This window comes from Achroia grisella, unplaced genomic scaffold (genome assembly GCF_030625045.1).
Source record: "Achroia grisella isolate CSIRO2021 unplaced genomic scaffold, CSIRO_AGI_Agris_v1 utg778, whole genome shotgun sequence".
Taxonomy (NCBI): domain Eukaryota; kingdom Metazoa; phylum Arthropoda; class Insecta; order Lepidoptera; family Pyralidae; genus Achroia; species Achroia grisella.
Genome location: NW_026713018.1, coordinates 451885 through 473369, shown reverse-complemented (window position 1 = coordinate 473369; position 21485 = coordinate 451885). Strand labels below are relative to the sequence as shown.

The 21485-nt window shown below is 34.0% G+C and overlaps 2 protein-coding genes across 2 annotated transcripts in view; one reads left to right on the top strand and one right to left on the bottom strand.

Annotated features, from left to right (window-relative positions):
* LOC131850628 (ecdysone oxidase-like) overlaps window positions 1-21485 on the bottom strand; it is a 67009-nt gene that overhangs the window by 31631 nt on the left and 13893 nt on the right. The window lies entirely within an intron of this gene.
* On the top strand, window positions 6572-7573 carry LOC131850634 (uncharacterized). Its single transcript, XM_059200935.1, has one exon. The coding sequence runs from the start codon at window positions 6663-6665 to the stop codon at window positions 7392-7394; it is 732 nt and encodes a 243-aa protein (XP_059056918.1). The 5' UTR covers window positions 6572-6662; the 3' UTR covers window positions 7395-7573.

Sequence of the window (21485 nt, the reverse complement as noted above, 5' to 3'; positions counted from 1 at the left end):
CTGAAATAAATGAATAAATAAATAAAAAAAAAATCAAACTGAAAAGTCTATACATTTTTGTTTCGGACTACTCTAATGCTGTTGGCCGCAGCTGGCCTTTACAGCTTCACCGGACGATAGGGAGCGAGTGCAGATGGCACTCCAAACCCGCGGAAGGACTTATGGAGCGGCTGAAGGCCAACTCCCGCCTGACGGATACGACTTTAGTCTGAGGGCACCCCTAGGGGTTCGAACCTCGGCTCAGGCCATCGTAATATCGATCCCCGTTTGAATTGGACGGGAGATCGATCAGAGAGGACTCCAAACATAAAACTATTTATACTAACTGCGCCCGCGATTTCACACGCGTGAAATTATAGCCTATGTGTTATTCTGATGTATAAGAAAAAAAGTATCATCAAAATACGTTCAGTAGTTTTTGCGTGAAAGAATAACAAACATCCATATATACTAAGAAAATATCTAGCTGACCCCGCAAACGATGTTTTGACATTTAAATTAAAATCGCTGTTAAAAAATAAAAAACCCCTGGTGTTTCAGGCCTTCATACGCTACGGTAACCATTTACCATCAGATGGGCCGTATGCTTGATTGCCACCATCGTAGTACAAAAAAATAAAAAAAACGTGGTTTATGTACGAGTAGAAGTTGTATGTATTTTATGCCACATTACAAAAGGTAAAAAAAATTGACCAAAAATAAAAAAAATGTTAGGGGTTGACAACCTTTATCAGTTAGGAGTATAAAATATAGATAGCCGGTTCACAGACCTACTGAATAAGCATATAAAATTTCATCAAAATCGGTCAAGCCATTTCGGAGGAGTATGGTAACTATTATGACACGAGAATTTTATAAGATACTAGCTTTAGCTAGCCACCCCGGCTTTCGAAAAATTAAAAAAAAAACTGTTTATTCCAGGTAACTCAAGTCAACTCGAGTTACCTGAATTTCAACTCGATTTAACTCGAGTCATGTTTATTACGAGTTAGCACATCTCTAGAAAATATGTGTCTGACGCTAAGAAGTTCTATATGAGCCATGTCAGACATACATATATGTCTGACATACGCATTTGGTAGAAGGCGCTGTGTCCAAAACAATAAGTTAATACTTGTTGTATCTACATGAAGACATGGCTGTATGGCCGCAGTTCAGTTTGCCTTTCCGATAAAGGATAAACAGAACAAAAAAAAAATGACACGTCTTGTTGAGAAAAAAGTTTTAATATAGGTCACCATGTCAGTCACATATGTGTGACATAAAAAATTGTGTATGTTCGTGAATTTAGGCAAAAAAAATGAGCCAGCCATCACTGCTATAATTTTTATTTGATATATGTCTACAAAAGCAATCTGATAGGAATAATAGAAGACAGGAAACAAAGCAATATCGTTGACACATAACTTTCCATCGAGTGTACCGTGCCAGTACTGACACTCCTCTTCACGGTGTATGTCGTGGTTAAGTTAACCCCAAACTTCTTCTCAATGTCTCCAGTCGCGGTCCAGCTAAAGCCTTTGTTAACATATCTGCTTCCATTTCATCAGTAGGTAGATATTTGACTACAATTGTACCGTCTTCTATAAAGTCTCTGATAAAATGTAGCTTTAAATCAATGTGCTTTGACTTTGAAGTCACCATAGCATTTTGGCTAAGTTTGAGGGCGGCTTGATTGTCGTTAAAAATTGTTATGTTATTATAGTTTGTACCGAGATCTTTATATGTACCCTTTAGTTGAATAGCTTCCTTCGCAGCTTCAGTCAGGGCTGTATATTCCGCCTCTGCTGTAGACAAAGCGACACTCCTCTGCTTCTTAGACATCCAGCTTATGGCTGTCCCAGCATACTTGAAACAGTAACCTGAAAAAGATTTTCTATCAATCTTACATGCGCCCCAATCTGCGTCCGCCATACCATATAAATCTTCTCCAGTTTTTCTAAAAGTTAGGCCAACGTTTTTTGTCTTTTTCAAATAACGCATTACTCTTTTTGCGCTCTTGAAATGCTCCTCTCCATAACAATCATTAAACTGGGATAAGTAGCTAATGGCAAACATGATATCGGGACGAGTAGCTACTGCCAAGTACATAAGGGGGAACCTATTAAATTTTTATATGGGATATTTTTCTTTTCATATTCTTCTGCCTTTTGTAGTATAAAGCCTGGCTCTATGGGTGTCGATGCAGGCTTACAATCTTCCATTTTGTATGTTCTGAGAACATCCTCAATGAATCTTTCTTGGTTTAATTTTATTGTATTATTTTCATAAGTTATATCTATACCAATCAGTCGTTTCGGTTGACCTAAATCTTTGAGTTCGAATTTTAAAATTAAAAGGTCTTTAACTTCTTTTAGAATAACGGGACTTGAGTAAGCGATTAATAAATCATCGACATAAATAGCAATGATTATTTTTTCTCCTCTTTTCTCCTGTATGTATAGACAGGGATCGGCATTTGATGATTTAAACCCTACATTTTTCAATTCCATGTCGAGTTTTTTATGCCATTGCCTCCCCAATTGCTTAAGTCCATATAGAGCTTTAATAAGACGACAAACTTTCCCTTTTGGTATGTTTTTTATGTCCATTAACATATTCATTGTTTTATTGTATAAAGTCAGATCATCTTTTTCACTCTCATCAACCAGTATTTCTGTTAAGTACTCTTCTAAATAGTCAGGATATTTCATTATAATATATTCTTCTAGTTCACCATTTAGGTAGGCTGTGGTTACGTCCATTTGGTTTAACTTTAGACCTTGTTCCATAGCTATTCCGATAACCGATCTGATTGAACTTAATTTTGCGACGGGTGCATACGTTTCATTGTAATCAACGCCTGGTCGTTGAGTGAAACCCCGTGCTACAAGTCTGGCTTTTCTACTAATTTTATTATCTGGCCCAATTTTATTTCTTAAAACCATTTTGTAATCTACTTCATTCATGTTCTCTTTCTTTTCCTCTATTTTCCAGGTTTCATTCTTAACATGTGCTCTAATTTCAGCTTTTATCGCATCATGCCAGTATTCATCAGTTTCACTTCCATCAGTCAAATAAGAAAATTCAGAGAATAGTATACTTTCATTCGTTTCATTTAATGTGTAATCCTTGGTCCACTCCGGTGGCCGGCGGTCTCTTTGTGGCCTCCCATTCACAGGTCTTTCTACAGTTCCTGTTGTTTCATCGTGAGAATCTACATTTTCTGTTAAATCGGTGTGATCCGGATTATTTGAACTTTGTAAATAATTTTTATTCTCTGTAAATTCAATTTCTATTTGTTGTGTATTTAAATTATTATTTTTCTTATACATGTTGTCTCTTATTTGACATTCTGTTCTAGGAGTTTGTGAAATTTGTTTGTCATCGTTCAAAAGGTTATTATAATTTTCAACATTTTCTTCATAATACATTTTATTTATTATTTTTACATCTCTGCTAGTTACCACATCATTATCTTTAGGTATATATACTCTATAGGCTTTGCTGGTCAAGGAGTACCCTACAAACACACCCTCTTTGGTATTTTGAGTAAATTTTCCTCGTCTATTCTTTTTTAAGACGAAGGTCATCCTGCCAAAGATGTTGAGATGAGTGCCAGAAGGTGTCTTACCTAACCATTTCCTAAATGTTATATCACCTTTTAATGATTCAGAGGGGCTACGATTAATCAGGTAATTTGCAGTAGATATGGCCTCTGCCCAAAGTTTCATAGGTACTTTTGATTCAATCATTAGGCACCTGGCTTTGTCCAATAACGATCTATTTTTTCTCTCGCTAATTCCATTTTGTTGTGGAGTATAAACAGTTGTTAGCCTCCTTTGGATACCATGCGATTTAAGGAAATCGTCAAACTCTTTGTTGCGATATTCAGTACCGTTGTCTGACTGTAAATATTTTATCCTTTTATTATGAAATGTTTCAACTTCACTTTTATATTGTTTGAAAATTTGTAATACGTCACTTTTCCTTTTTATAAAATAGACATGACAGTATCGAGTATTGTCGTCTATAAAAGTGACATAATATTTCGAACCTGCCAATGTTTCGTGTTCGAATGGTCCACAAACATCGCTATGAATTATTTCTAATGGTTCCGTTGTATATAATTCGTCATATCGATTGAATGGTTGTCTCGTCAATTTTCCTTTTATGCAGGTCTCACATGTTTCTAACGTTTGGTATTTAAATCTTTTTCGTTTATATGGCCGAGTTTGCGATGCTATTCCATGACGTCTGTGCTTATTTTTGGTGTGTAATGCGCAGTCTCATTCTTGTCAAATTCGATGTAATACAGCTCATTTCTTCTTTGCGCTGTAATTGCCACCGCGCCACTTTTCTCAATGACGTAGGCTTTGTCTTTTTCAAAAACGACTTTATTTCCTCTGTCAGTTATCTTACTTACTGACAATAGATTTATTGATACATCCGGAACATACAATGTATTATTCAAATTGTAACCTTGATTATTTGAATTTACGGTTACTATTCCTTTACCTTGAATTCCACTGCTGTGCTTACTTGACGCTAATCTTAATGTGCCGCTGCCTGGGGTCAATTTAGAAAAAAATGATTTATTGTTGCAAATATGAGATGAACAGCCGCTGTCCAGGCACCATGTATTTTCACTAGTGTCTTGTTCTACGGTGCTAAGGCAAACATTGAATTTTTTGTGTTGTTTGCCGTTGTCTCTCTCTTTGCCACCTTTCTTCTTTCCCCAACATGCTTCGGTGGTGTGGCCCTTTTTCTTGCAATTCTTGCAGTATTTTTGTTTCTTATTTTTAAGATGATATGCTTCAGAGCTTTGGCCTTGTTCATTACCGCTCCTGGCCTGATATTCTTCCAATATTTTTACCTTCAGGTCTTCGGGGTTTGGTAATGAATCCCGTGACTCTATGGCTATTCTGAAGTTATCAAATGTTGCTGGTAGACTATACAGTAACATAATGCTGAGTAACTCTGGAGGTATTTTGATCTCCATGTCAGCGAGTTTATCCACGATGTCCATGAAGTTATTTATGTGATCGCGAATATCTTCTCCAACATTCATACGCTTTAGAACCAGTTGTTTCAGCAAGGTCGCTTTTCTTGCTGGTCCGGCGCTCTGATATATTGATTTTAATTTGCCCCAAACAGCTTTGGATGTCATGCAGGCTTTGATTTGTTTTAATTCCGACGGTGATAATAAAAGTAGAATTTCAGCTCTTGCCTTTAAGTCCTCTCTATTAAATTCCGTCGTTGCTGCTGCATCAGCACTGGGTGACAATGTTTTTGCGCCACTTACGATATCCCAGTAATCATTTTTGATCAATACGGCCTGCGCTTGTAGGCTCCAAGTATCGTAATTTTCTTTGTTTAAAGGTTCTATATTGCGGAAACTCGACGCAGATGCCATTTTATTATTAACCACGCTCTGCTACCAATTTGTGAGGGTTTTTGGGTAAAACAGCATCTAAGTTGAATACAATTTTTATTTGATATATGTCTACAAAAGCAATCTGATAGGAATAATAGAAGACAGGAAACAAAGCAATATCGTTGACACATAACTTTCCGTCGAGTGTACCGTGCCAGTACTGACAACTGCGCTCGATCATATTTGTTTTTATACCATATTTTTTAACACGTACCTACAGTAATACAATAAAAATGTGTTTTCCTTTATGAATAGAAGTTGTTTGCTATAAAAACATGAGTATGTAATGTTGTGGTGAATGACTAATAATAAAATGATAGATCAACGCAATCTAATTGTAACAATTTACTTCATATAAGGAATGTTTTTATATTCCTTTGTTATATTGAGGTTGCACTATTTTGAGTTTAAAGTTAATATGATTTTATTTATCTATACATATAAATAAAATTGGAGTGTCTGTTTGTAATATTGAAATAACCGTTTTTTACTACATGCATATGAATATTAATACGGTACGTACACCAAAATATTTTTTTTTACAATTTTTGTCTGTCTGTTGCGACTAATCTCTGAAATGGCTGGACCGATTTTGACGGGACTTTTTGGCAGTGGATCGTTAATTCGTGAGGCCGTGGGCTAAATCTACTTAGGAACCTATATAATTATATTACTCAACTAAAAAAAAATACCCACCAAAAACAAGGGACCAGAAATTCCCCGTTCCTTTCAATAGACGCCCACGTGCATGGGTTGATTGACCTCAGGGTTTTTTTTTTTTATCAATGACAATGGAATGGTGCACTCGCCTGCGCTAACGGTTTACGCTGGCGGGACACCAGTGGAGGATGATAAGATGAGCATGAGGTCAGGTCAGTTAGCCCATCGTGACACATTCACCAAGAATTTATCACGATGGTTTCCAGGGGGAACCGCGTGGAGGTCAAACTGACATGGTACATTGCTAGCAATGAGATCATCAATCCACATTACTAACAATCCCCTTTTCCCCCCTGACCTCAGGGTTGCCAACCTTAACCGCCAGGAGGGAAGGGGATTGTTTTGTTTTTTTTGTGGGTAGCTGTGAAACACAACAGACGTAAAATTACACCTCTCTGTTTTAAATTTATTTATTAATTATTTAAAAGAAAAAGTTTTAATACTATTTACATGAATTTGTAAATCTAATCTATTATCTACCTGCTGTGATAATTTTCCTTTCATTCTTCACTTCAAATCATTTCAAATGGAGACACTGCACACTACAATGGCGGGTATGATGGAGCACTTTAATAAGACTATGGCTGAGTTCCAAAACCAGCTGAAGGCAAACAACACACCAGCTACAGTGCCTTCGCTTGAATCTGACTTTGTCACTTTCCGGAGCTTTATAACAACTGCACTCACTAGTCTTCAGAAGCAAGTGGAAATAATTGCCCGCCAACAAGAACAGATGGAGATGCGTAGTAGACGCAAAATGTTGTTGCTGCATGGAGTGCCAGAGTCACAACGGGAATCTGTAGCCCAGGTGGTAGCGAAGGTTGTCATAGACAGGCTGGATATTGGAGACTTCACTACAGGACATATCTCTCGGTGTCACCGTCTTGGTCGTACATTGAAAGACAAGCCTCGCCCGATAGTTGTGAAGTTCCGTGACTTAGACATCAGGAATGAGGTATGGTATGCCAAAACTAAACTTAAGGGCAGCGGGTTCACCATGTCAGAATTTCTGACTGCGGCCAGACACAGTGTATTCATGGCAGCTCGACAACACTTTGGCATCAAAAACTGTTGGTCGCATGACGGTTTCATCGTCGTCGCTGATGGGGATGGTACAAGGCATCGCATAAGTTGTTCTGGTGAGCTGAGCAAGCTGATTAGCTCATTGCCGGCCTCAACAGTCCAATCTGCATCGACCCCAGTCATTGCCAAAGACCCTGCCGTCACTACGATTCGATCAAAACGCCATAGAAAGTAGAATTGTTTGTTATTATTGTATGTCGAGTATTCTTTATTACTGATTCACTGTAGTATATACTTTTTCAATTTGGTTTTACCTCAGAAACTCATAATTATTACGCTACCTACGAATTAATTTTGTTTTCTTTTATATGTAAACATGTCAATAAGTAAAATATTAAAATCCTTATGTCTAATCAAAACTGTCAACTAAATGTCAAGTGTAGTGTTATTGTTTATCATGTCAAGTTTAAATGTCGTTGTCTGTGTTCATTAGTGTTGTCAGTACGTAAAATAATCACTTTAGAGACGTTCCGTTGCACGTTCATTGTTTTTTTGTTTTTGTTTATGCATATTAAAGGTTGAAAAAATTTAATATGTAAAAATATAGAGATCTTTATGTGCAGGTAGATAATATTTTAAAAATTGTTAATTAATTTAAATATTTTAAAAGTTATATTTATTTAGTTATTTGTTTATTATTTTTAATAATTAGTATATAAATATATGTTGGAAGAACATTACTCTTCATTTTCGAGTTCGACATCTAGTTATAATTCTACGTATAATGATTTTATTCCCCTTAATGAGACTTTAAATATTAACTTTGAGAATACTGTAAAAAATTTTAATGTGGTGCATATTAATGCTCAAAGCATTCCGGCCCATTTTCCTGATTTTCTAACATCTTTTAATGTCGAAAATTTACATGCTATCTTAATTTCAGAATCATGGTTAAAACCTTGTCTTCCATCTGTCTCCTATTCCTTGCCCGGTTTTAACCTGATTCGTAATGATCGTGTCAAGGGGGTGGTGGTGGAGTTGCCATTTATCTTCGTGACTATATTTCTTATAAAATTATCCTCTCCTCTGATATATCCAACCCTTCTCTAGAACCAGAATTTCTTTTTATTAATGTTGATTTCTTGCACTCTAAAACTCTTTTAGGTGTTTTTTATAGTCCCTCATCTTCCATTGATTATTTCTCTTTCCTTGAAAACACCCTCGAAAATCTTATCCCCTCCTTTCATCATACTATTATTATGGGCGATTTCAACACATGTTTACTCAAAACTGACTACCGTGCTAACCGCCTTAGATCTCTTGCTGATTCCTGTAAGCTGAATATTCTACCTCTACAGCCGACTCACTTCTTCCCAAACTGTAATCCTTCCCTATTAGATCTTCTGTTTGTCTCCTCCCTTAATCATGTTGCTAGGCATGGTCAGAGTCCTGCAGATGCGTTCTCCTACCACAATCTCATTTTTCTTTCTTACAAAATCCGTCCTCCTAAACCTAAACATAAAGTCTTAATGCGGCGTAGTTTTTGTGGCATTGATCAGGTAAGATTGCGTAACGATGCGTCTGCTGCGGACTGGGTGGCTATTCACAATGCAACATCAGTGGATGACCAAATTAGATTATTTAACTCGCTTTTATTGGAACTCTACGACCGACATGCTCCTGTTCGTCCAGTACGGGTTAAACATCTCCCTGCTCCGTGGTTGACAGATGAGATCAGGGCTCTGCAGGTTAAAAAAAATAAGGCCAAAGCGAAGTTCAGATCCAATCCTGAGAAATATCGTGAATATTACATTCAAGCAAGGAATCTCTGCAATAGGGCTTGTAGGCATGCTCAACGTCGCCACATTCACAAATCAGTAGAGAATGGTGATCCAGCCAAAGTCTGGAAATTTCTCAGAACATTGGGAGTTGGGAAAGCTCAAAATTTGACAAACTGCGATTTAGACTTCGAAAGCCTTAACAGGCACTTCTGTTCTTCCGTTGACTTTGACAACAATGATAAATTAAGCACACTAAATGTTCTTTCCACTTTGTCAACTCCTGATATTTCTTCCTTTTCTTTTACTCAATTTTCCGATTGTGATATTAAGAGAAACATATTTGCTGTATCGTCGAATGCCATCGGTAATGATAATGTCAGTCGTGATATGATAATTCCTATCCTTGATATCATTCTTCCAACCATTACTTTTATCTTAAATTTTTCTATATCATCTGCCATCTTCCCGACCTCTTGGAAAGACGCGCTTATAATTCCTCTCTCCAAAACCAAAAACCCGCTGAATTTTTCAGACTATCGACCCATTTCCATTCTTCCATTCCTCTCCAAAGTTTTAGAACGGCTTGTCCATAAACAAATATACAATTTCCTTTCTACAAATAATCTTCTAAATCCTCTTCAATCTGGTTTCCGTCCTGGTCATAGCACGACTACAGCTCTGATCAAGATTACCGATGACATTCGACTTGGTATGGACAAATCGCAGCTGACAGTGCTAACATTATTGGATTTCAGTAATGCGTTCAATACCGTAGACTTTGACATCTTACTCAGTTTGCTACGTACTCTTAACATATCTCCAACGGTGATTGAATGGTTTCGTACTTACCTGTATGGGCGCCGGCAGCGTATTCGTATTGATGATATTAGTTCATCCTGGTGTACAACGACTGCGGGCGTACCTCAGGGTGGCGTATTATCTCCTCTTCTCTTCACTTTATTTATCAATTCTATCACACTTCATCTTCGTTCATCCTACCACCTCTATGCAGATGACCTTCAAATTTATTCACAAGCTGATCTGCCTAATATTAGCGATGCTATTCACGATATAAATCTGGATCTCGCCTATATATCTGACTGGAGCAAAGCTTGTGGCCTTATATTAAATCCTAAAAAAACACAGTGTATAATTATTGGAAGTTCGTATTTTACTTCTAGATTAGACTTCAATCATCTACCACCAGTTACCTTTGATGGCCATGACATTAAATATTCCGTTCAGGTCAAAAATCTTGGAATTCTTTTTGATGAAAATTTGTCTTGGTCACCACAAATTTCACAGTTGAGTCGGAAAATGTTTGCAGCCGTCGGAAGCATTAATAGGTTGCGGAACTTCCTACCAGTGGATACCAAAACTACGCTCGCAAATTCCTTGTTACTTCCAATCCTAGATTATGCGGATTCCTGCTATGTAAATCTCACTGAAGAACAATTAAATAAACTTGAGCGACTCCAAAATATGTCCATACGATTCATATTTGGTCTCCGTAAGTATGACCACATTTCCAATTTTCGCAATCAACTCAAGTGGCTTCCCATTCGTCTTCGCAGGAATTTTCACATACTATGCCTTCTTTACACCATTCTTTTCCATCCCTCTACTCCAGAATATCTAAAAACAAATTTTTTATTTCACTCTAAATCCCCCGGTTCTGCTTTGCGTAGCACCAGAAGCCTTTGTCTGACGATCCCTGCTCACTCCTCTACATATTATTCCAACTCTTTCACTGTCCTAGCCATTCGCCTTTGGAACTCTCTACCACTCTCCATTCGATCCGCTCAATCTCATACAATATTTAAAAATCGTCTAAGGTCTCATTATCTGTCCCTATAGCAAATATTTTTTTTTATTTTTTTTCCTATTTAACTCTGAAATTTTCCAATATATTGAATATATGTATGTATATTTATTTATATATATATATATATATATAAACACCTCTTTGGGCACTTTGTTGATCACGCCACAACCTAAACACTTGCCGATTCCACCTTTTGCACTGAATAACTTGACTCCTATCGCGTATATCTCAGGCGGTATGGCAACGTCGCATTCTATTTTGCGATGTGGCCATATATATTCGTCGATAGTACGATATACTCGACACATTTTTTACTAATAATTCGTGCATGACTGGCTCCGAACGGCTAAATTTTTGGTATACACAAAGACTTTTTGGCTCTGAATATATTTCAAAAATCAATTAATTATGTTGATCACTTTATATACTCGTCCTTACTGCGATACTTATTTTCATCCGAATATATATAGATACCGTAACGGTCTATCAATTATGAATTTATTAATTTACTAATGTAGATATTTTATATTCGCAATGCTCCATACATAGTAACTCCACCGTTGCAGGGGGAGCACCGTACACCGCACCCCGCGCACACAAACAAATTAGATATTTTTTGAATACACAAAGACTTTTTGGCTCCGTATATATATTTCAAAAATCAATTAATTGTATTGATCACATTATATACTGGTCCTTACTGCGATACTTATTTTAATCCGAATATATATAGATACCGTAACGGTCTATCAATTATGAATTTATTAATTTACTAATCTAGATATTTTATATTCGCAATGCTCCATACATGCAAGCTCCAGCAACGGTGGAGGCAGGGGGAGCACCGTACACCGCACCCCGCGCACACAAACAAATTAGAATAAATTAAATTCATAAGATTATTTATGTATTTCGACTGCCTCGGTGGTCACACCGCTTTACATCCGATGGTCGCGGGTTCGATTTCTCGCACGGTGCAAACATATGTACTCATCGGTCATCGATTGATTTCATCGGTCTGGGTGTTTTATATGTATATTATATATGTATTTACAAGATAAAAATATCTATTTATATCAGTTCAGTATCAGTCTGTGTTAATTGTCCAGCGCTATTTATTATATTTTTATAAACGGTTATCTTTTTCCATCGCACCGCTCGCTATCGACAGTGAATTCATAGAAATGTCACTCTAAAAACAAAAATAGTTTTGTATTTCAAATACTAAATGCAAAATAGGTATTTTCAAAATACTTTTTCAAAATAAAGTACCTTTTGAATTTTTGTCCAAACCTCAGATATTTTATTTATTTTACATAGGTATATCAATCATTACATAGTGTAGTATAAAACAAAGTCGATGTCGCATCTAACAGTACATAAATAAAGAAAGAAGACTTTTTGGCTCTGATACCGTAACGGTCTATCAATTATGAATTTATTATACCTAATCTAGATATTTTATATTCGCAATGCTACATACATTGTAATATCCGCCTCCATTCATTGTAACGGTGGAGGGACTAAATAGTTGAATAAAACTGAATAAGCAGTTGCTCCACTCTATAGGTATGCGTCGTCGTCGTATGCTGTTCATTTTTTCACTCGTTTTGGCGCCAAGAGAGGGTCACATAGTCGTGGTCAAGTTAAGAACTTATAATTTAATTTTGATGACAATAGATACAAGTAAAAAGTAGGTATTATATTAATGTACGTAAGTACTGTACTTAAAAATATTTATTCTTTATTGTACATTTGAAAAACTTAACACTTAAGGACTTGTACATATACACGTACATACTGCCATTTTCTCTTAAAGACATCCAGAGAAGCACTATTTATCAAATACGCGGGGTGCACCGACCTTTGACCTTATAACAGCTGATTCGCGCGTAACGAATTACATTGCTACTTACATTACTATTTTATAGTGGATATTTCACTATAAAATATTATTATTTCTTTAGATTATGACATAATAGCATAGTTTACATGATTTTAAGGGAAACATACGATAAAAAAAATTCCCGTAAAATGTAAAAGATAAAAAATGGTTATTGTTGGTTATCCTTGAGAGATAGACATATACCATCACGGACTTTTTTGTTGACCTTATTTTGATACATCTCAAAGCACTAGACAATACGCATTTTCATTAAACAGTATTGTATTTTTTTTATTTATTTAACTTTAATGCACAAAAAAATTTGTACATGTGGCGGACTTAATATCTTGCCGCGTTATTTACCAGGCAACCATGAGTGGTGCAGCGAAAGATTATTGGCGGTGCACTAATATAAATAAGAAATGTCAAAAAAAGATATATAAATACAAAGCAAAATATACATTTCTATAAAAAAATAACAATATACATACATAAATATATAACCCATAAATGTATAAATAAATACATAATGACCCGATAATCAAATTATAAGTACAGTCTCAAATTGAAAGTAAGAAAAACAGAAAATATAGAGAGAACTATAGGGATATAACAGAAAGATGTTAAAAAAGGAGAAGGACAGTAAAAAAGTTACAAATTTAAATAATATTCCCGCAATTTCTGTTTAAATGAATTTATTACATTATTATATATATTAGGCATACGACTAGCCTTATGACTGTTACTTTTTTTTTAATCTATACATCTATACATGTAAATAAAATTGGAGTGTCTGTTTGTAATATTGAAATAACCGTTCTTACTACTTGCATATGAATATAAATCCGGTACATACACCAAAATAACATATTTTACAAGTTTTGTCTGTCTGTCTGTCTGTTTGTTCCGGCTAATCTCTGAAATAGCTGGACCGATTTTGACGGGACTTTTTTTGGCAAGTAGCTGATGTAATAAGGAGTAACTTACGCTACTGTTATTTTAGAAAAATAAAATAAAATTTCACGCGGACGAAGTCGCTGGGGCCAGCTAGTCTATAGATATACCGAGATTTAATATTTAAGTTGCTATTATGTTGTTGACAAAATTTTACTGTAATGTTACTATTACGTTATCCTACACAATTTGTATTATTTTGGATGAATAAATAAATAAATAAATAATAATATATACATCTATACATATAAATAAAATTGGAGTGTCTGTTTGTAATATTGAAATAACCGTTTTTTACTACATGCATATGAATATATATAAGGTACATATACCAAAATAACAATTTTTATAATTTTAGTCTGTCTGTCTGTCGGTCTGTTTGTTCCGGCTAATCTCTGAAATGGCTGGACCGATTTTGACGGTACTTCTTTTTGGCAGGTAGCTGATTTATAAGGAGTAACTTAGGTTACTTTTATTTTAGAAAAATAAAGTTTAATTCCACGCGGACGAAGTCGCGGGAACAGCTTGTTTTTAATAAAAACATCTTTTTTGTGGTACTTGAGAATGTTGAAGCCTGTTGTTTGTAATATTGAAATAACCGTTTTTTACTACTTGCATATGAATATAAATACGGTACATAATACACCAAAATAACATATTTTACAATTTTTGTCCGTCTGTCTGTTTGTTCCGGCTAATCTCTGAAATGGCTGGACCGATTTTGACGGGACTTTTTTTGGCAGGTAGCTGATGTAATAAGGCTACTACCTAGTAACTTAGGCTACTTTTATTTTAGAAAAATAAAGTTAAAAACCACGTGGACGAAGTCGCGGGAACAGCTACTGTATAATATATTAGAGATACCTACGTGTTTTTTTATTGATGACTAGCTGTACACGGGATTTCGTCCGTGTGGAATTTCACTTTATTTTTCTAAAATATAAGAAGTTAAATTCCACGCGGTACAGCTAGTTGTCGGTAGTCTAGCGATTTAGCTAGCACACTGCTTTGATTCCTGCTTGGTGGTCGAGGGTTCGATTCCTCGCACGCTGCAAACATTTGTATTCGTGAGTAGGATTGTTTGTAACGGTCTGGGTGTTTTCTATGTATAGATAATATATATGTATTTACGAAAAAAATCTTTGTATTTATATCAGTTGTCTAGTACCCATAACATAATCTTCAGCTGGCTTAACTTGGGTCTAGATGAAGCTGTGTGAATTGTCCTGAGATTACTATTATTATTAATTGGTACACAGGTAAACTACTAATTAGGCCATATTGGTGTTGTTTGTTATGGTGAAAAAACTAGTATATATATATAAGTTACACGTACAATTTCAAAGACTTATTTCTTCAAAACTACTGGCTATTCTGAAATAAAACTTTAGGGTTTGTATATGTAATGTTTGCATATAAAATATGATTAAAGGTTACCAGTGTATTTACACTTTTACTGAACAAACAGAGTTGTTTAATAGTGAAAATATTGTGTGGAAGACATCAATTACTTTCAGTACATGTATAGCTTTTCTCTTTTCCTAATTATTATTATTATTAAGTTTAAAGTGGTTGAATTTTACGTAAGGGGTATTTATACATTATATCTAATTTACCATTTATTTTAAGTTTTTTAAACTCTATTCATCGAGACCTATCTAATGAGTCCAAACACGATATTTCTGCTGTACATAAGTTTTCGAAGAGTATGTTCATCATCTGATAATACTGGTGCCAGCATGAAGTCAAGGTTAACAGATAACTAATTACTTTTATTTCGTCAAAATCTTTAGATTACGTATAATAAATTCATAATATCGCTACCTATTCAAATCAAAACAAGTATTAGGTACTTCATGTACTAGTATATAAATTCATCAACACACAAGTAAATGATTTTTAAATATATTCAGAGCCAAAAAATCTTTGTGCATTTAAAAAAATTGCCGATACGGATTCACTATTGCAGGAAATTGTTGAAAAAATATATATCGCGTATAGGTATCTACTACTATCGACGAATACATTTGGCAACAACGCGCAACATATGCGATGTTGCCGTTCCGGCCGAGACCATGCCGGAACGGCAACATCGCATATTAGAATACAAAGATAGTGATAGAAAGAGAGAGACAGTGGAATCAGCAATATCTACGGATCGTGGCTGGATCAACTAAGTGTGCAAGTTTATATAAATGTATATATATATATATACATTTGTCTTTAATTCAAAGGAAATATAAATAATGAACGCATCACATTTAAAACAGTATAAATAGTTAATAATTTAATAATAAATTAATAGTTTAATAAGTACGTACGTAATATTATCACATGGTAACAGCACGTATTATGGCAAAAATAAACATCGGCTGATTTGAAAAGATTTATTATAGTAATAATAGTAATCTCAGGACAATTCACACAGCTTCATCTAGACCCAAGTTAAGCTAGCTGAAGATTATGTTATGGGTACTAGACAACTGATATAAATACAAAGATTTTTTTTTCGTAAATACATATATATTATCTATACATAGAAAACACCCAGACCGTTACAAACAATCATACTCATGAATACAAATGTTTGCAGCGTGCGAGGCATCGAACCCTCGACCACCAAGCAGGAATCAAAGCAGTGTGCTAGCTAAATCGCTAGACTACCGACAACTAGCTGTACCGCGTGGAATTTAACTTCTTATATTTTAGAAAAATAAAGTTAAATTCCACACGGACGAAATCCCGTGTACAGCTAGTCATCAATAAAAAAACACGTAGGTATCTCTAATATATTATACAGTAGCTGTTCCCGCGACTTCGTCCACGTGGTTTTTAACTTTATTTTTCTAAAATAAAAGTAGCCTAAGTTACTAGGTAGTAGCCTTATTACATCAGCTACCTGCCAAAAAAAGTCCCGTCAAAATCGGTCCAGCCATTTCAGAGATTAGCCGGAACAAACAGACAGACGGACAAAAATTGTAAAATATGTTATTTTGGTGTATTATGTACCGTATTTATATTCATATGCAAGTAGTAAAAAACGGTTATTTCAATATTACAAACAACAGGCTTCAACATTCTCAAGTACCACAAAAAAGATGTTTTTATTAAAAACAAGCTGTTCCCGCGACTTCGTCCGCGTGGAATTAAACTTTATTTTTCTAAAATAAAAGTAACCTAAGTTACTCCTTATAAATCAGCTACCTGCCAAAAAGAAGTACCGTCAAAATCGGTCCAGCCATTTCAGAGATTAGCCGGAACAAACAGACCGACAGACAGACAGACTAAAATTATAAAAATTGTTATTTTGGTATATGTACCTTATATATATTCATATGCATGTAGTAAAAAACGGTTATTTCAATATTACAAACAGACACTCCAATTTTATTTGTATGTATAGATGTATAGATTATTATTTATTTATTTATTTATTCGTCCAAAATAATACAAATTGTGTAGGATAACGTAATAGTAACATTACAGTAAAATTTTGTCAACAACATAATAGCAACTTAAATATTAAATCTCGGTATATCTATAGACTAGCTGGCCCCAGCGACTTCGTCCGCGTGAAATTTTATTTTATTTTTCTAAAATAACAGTAGCGTAAGTTACTCCTTATTACATCAGCTACTTGCCAAAAAAAGTCCCGTCAAAATCGGTCCAGCTATTTCAGAGATTAGCCGGAACAAACAGACAGACAGACAGACAAAACTTGTAAAATATGTTATTTTGGTGTATGTACCGGATTTATATTCATATGCAAGTAGTAAAAACGGTTATTTCAATATTACAAACAGACACTCCAATTTTATTTACATGTATAGATGTATAGATTAAAAAAAAAGTAACAGTCATAAGGCTAGTCGTATGCCTAATATATATAATAATGTAATAAATTCATTTAAACAGAAATTGCGGCAACATTATTTAAATTTGTAACTTTTTTACTGTCCTTCTCCATTTTTCACATCTTTCTGTTATATCCCTATAGTTCTCTCTATATTTTCTGTTTTTCTTACTTTCAATTTGAGACTGTACTTATAATTTGATTATCAGATCATTATGTATTTATTAGATATTAACTATTATATTATGCATAAAAAATATTTGTAATAATAAAGAAAATACATTTAAAATGTTTTACTTGTTGTGTTAGTTATTTATAAGATCTTACTATAATTGTTAGCTGCTTTACAATTTAGAAAGTACAATAGGTAATGTAAATTAAAATTAATTGAATACTTAACAACGTTTTGTTCGATTAAATTCATTTAATTATTAAAATAGTTAATTTAAAATTAGAATAAAGACAAAAAAAAAATAAAAAAAAAAATCGGTGGCGGGAATCGAACCTTGAGCGTCCGTTTGGTAAGTTGATTTGAAATTCAAAGGCTTATTTCTTCGAAATTACTGGTCATTTTGAAATAATACTTAGGGTTCGCATACCCTTATCGGATACTACTACTACACGGAGTTTCGTCAAAATAAAATATCTAGGTTAGGTATAATAAATACATAATTAATAGACCGTTACGGTATCTGTATATATTCGGATCAAAACAAGTACTATGAAATAAGAACGAGTATATAAATTGATTAACACAAGTAATTGATTTTTGAAATATATTCAGAGCCAAAGTCTTGTTTCTTTATTTATGTACTTGTTAGATGCGACAGCGACTTTGTTTTATACTATACTATGTAATGATTGATATACCTAAAATAAATAAAATATCTGAGGTTTGGACAAAAACTCAAAGGGTAATTTATTTTGAAAAAGTATTTTGAAAATACCTATTTTGCTTTTAGTGTTATAGTACTTTAACTGTTATGTTTTAAGTAACAATGTTTAATTATAATTAATACTACTGCACCAACACTCCGATCGTGCAAAAAAATTTGCTGTTTCATTATTTTTTAGTTCAATTAGTGGTCTACCTAAGTCCTGGGCTAAGGGGGAGAGTCATGACGCCCCCATGACTCCCATGACCTCCATGACGCTCCCCCTGGATCCGCCGTTGCGTCTTCTCTTTATTCGCTCAGTAACTTTGTTACAAAAGAAAAGATTCCCGTCCAAAAAATAATAAGTATTGAGGTTTGATCTGGAGTCACGTTACTCCAGACTGATTTCTATAAATATTTAGATTAGATAGACTATTATTCTTGAAATACTAGCTAGACATTATTAAGTTACTGTAGCCATAATGTAGTAGCCCAAACGTGCCAATGAGGAAGCCCTTGGCAAATGCTGCACCCTGATTGGCCCGTTTGAATTGGATCAAGAACTGCTCGTATGCCAAAAAGGTGGATTTGTATAAAATCGTGTATAAATCGCTTAATTATTATTATTACTCGTCGTGACAGTTGTGGCTCAAAACGGATCAACATTTATATATGGTCAGCTGGCATTAGATCAACAAAAGGCCTCCGGATCAACAAGTGAAAAAGGATCAACAAAAAACTACCTATACGGCACGTCTGAGCCACAAAGTGCCCAAGGGGATATTTATATATATATATACTAGCTGTACCCGCGACTTCGTCCGCGTAAATAATGAAAAAATATTTAACTCAATTAACACAATATAAGTCAAATAAATAAGTTTCATCGTTTTAGCTTCAAAAATGATAAAAAGTAAAAATAAATATTTAATCAATAGGCTAAAAAATAAATTTCAAACTTCTAGCTTTAAATATGACGATACATCTATATAACCTTGGATCTACCCTTTTAATCCTCTTGCAACCCTTTTTCACATTAAAAAGTAACCTATGTCCTTTCTCAGGATCTAGTCTATCTATGTCTGTTTCAAATTTCAATTTAAATCGGTTCAGTATTTTTGGCGTGTAAGCGAAACAAACAGATAAAGTTACTTTCACATTTATAATATCAGTAAGGTATTTAATAAACTAACCCTAAAAAGACAAAGAAAAAAGTTTAATCGTTCTAGCTTCCACAACCACACAAACAGCAAATTTCCACAATAACTTTCATTCTCTATTTTATTTTACTACCCCCCTCCCCCTAAGAGTAAACATTTTACAAACATTGAATATCATATTTATTGATATTTAAACAACAGCCTAAAAATGAGTCTCAAACTTCTAGTTTTAAAAAATGACGATTCTTCCATACAGCCTACCATTGCAACCCCCTTACAATCCTTTTTTCACATTCAAAAGTACCCTATATTCTTTGTCCGGGTGTAAACTAACTGTGTACCAAATTTCATTTAAATTTTTATTTTGTTTTGGAGCGTAAGACTGACATAAAGACAAACAGAGTTACTTTCACAGTTATAACATTAGTGGGGTTTTTAAAAATCTACCCCAAAAGAACCAATGAAAATAGTTTCATCGTTCTAGTTTCAAAAATTACGAATTTACATAATAACTATCATCCCCTACTTTATTTTACCCCCTTAAGGGTAATTTTTTTACAAACAATGAATGTCATATTTATTTATATTTAATCAACAGCCTCAAAAATAAGTTTCAAGCTTCTAGCTTCAAAAATGACGATTTTACATAAAAACTTGCATCTCCTATTTTATTTTACCCCCTTAAGGGTATTTGTTTTTACAAACAATGAATGTCAATGTATTTATATTTAATCAACAGTCTCAACAATAAGATTCAAGCTTCTAGCTTCAAAAATGACGTGTTTACATAAAAACTTGCATCCCCTATTTTATTTTACCCCCTTAAGGGTAATTTTTTTACAAACAATGAATGTCATATGTATTTATATTTAATCAACAGTCTCAACAATAAGTTTAAGCTTCTAGCTTCAAAAATGACGAATTTACATAAAAACTTGCATCCCCTATTTTATTTTACCCCCTTAAGGGTAATTTTTTACAAACATTGAATGTCATTTTTATTTATATTTAATCAACAGTCTCAAAAATAAGTTTCAAGCTTCTAGCTTCAAAAATGACGATTCTTCCATACAATCTTTCATCCCCCCTTTTAACCCCTTACAACCCTTTTTTCGCATTAAAAAGTAGCCTATGTCCATTCTCAGGGTCTAGACTATCTGTATACGAAATTTCATTCAAATCGGTTTAGTAGTTTTGGCGTGAAAGCGAGACAGACAGACAGAGTTACTTTCACATTTATAATATTAGTTTTTGTCGCAGCACAAAAATATATTTTTATCGTTTCCGTACAAATAATAATTTTACAGTATTAATCTACAAACCAACATTTTGTTTCTTACAATCAGCTAAATAATTTAGTTCCATAATATATGGCATAATGAAAAGGTCATTTATTTTATAAAAAAGACAGTTAGTTTTTATTTTAGTGAAAAATAAGAAAATTCTATTTTGATACAACAACCATATATTTATTAATACCTATACTTTATTAATTTTGTGTTAATGCTTTTTAAATAAACACCCACACATTATTTCTGTATAACCTACAAAAATGGGTAAATAATTTAATTTCGGATAGTGCCACACCACAACATTCTTTAAAAAATGTAAATAATAAAATTTGAAGAAATTGTGATTGTACTGAACAACTTAAAAAGAAAACTTAATAGTTTTTTTTAAGTTGTTCAGAACAGGGAAACAACATTTGACATTTATTATTATTTAACATTGGATATTGACTTTAATTTTTGTAATTTATATTGTAAAACTTTAAGTTGGGCTAAACTGGGCTTGTATCCAGAGCCGTAAAACAAATTGATAAAAAAAATCGCCAAATTTGTCTCGCAATCGGCCAATTTCAGGTTTAAAGAAAAAACACATACACACGATATACGATTTTATCATAAAAAAGTGTCAAAAACAATATTTTCACTAAACGTCAACGTCATGTTTCCGGCAAGATCTTTCGTTTTACATTATGTTATCTGTGGTT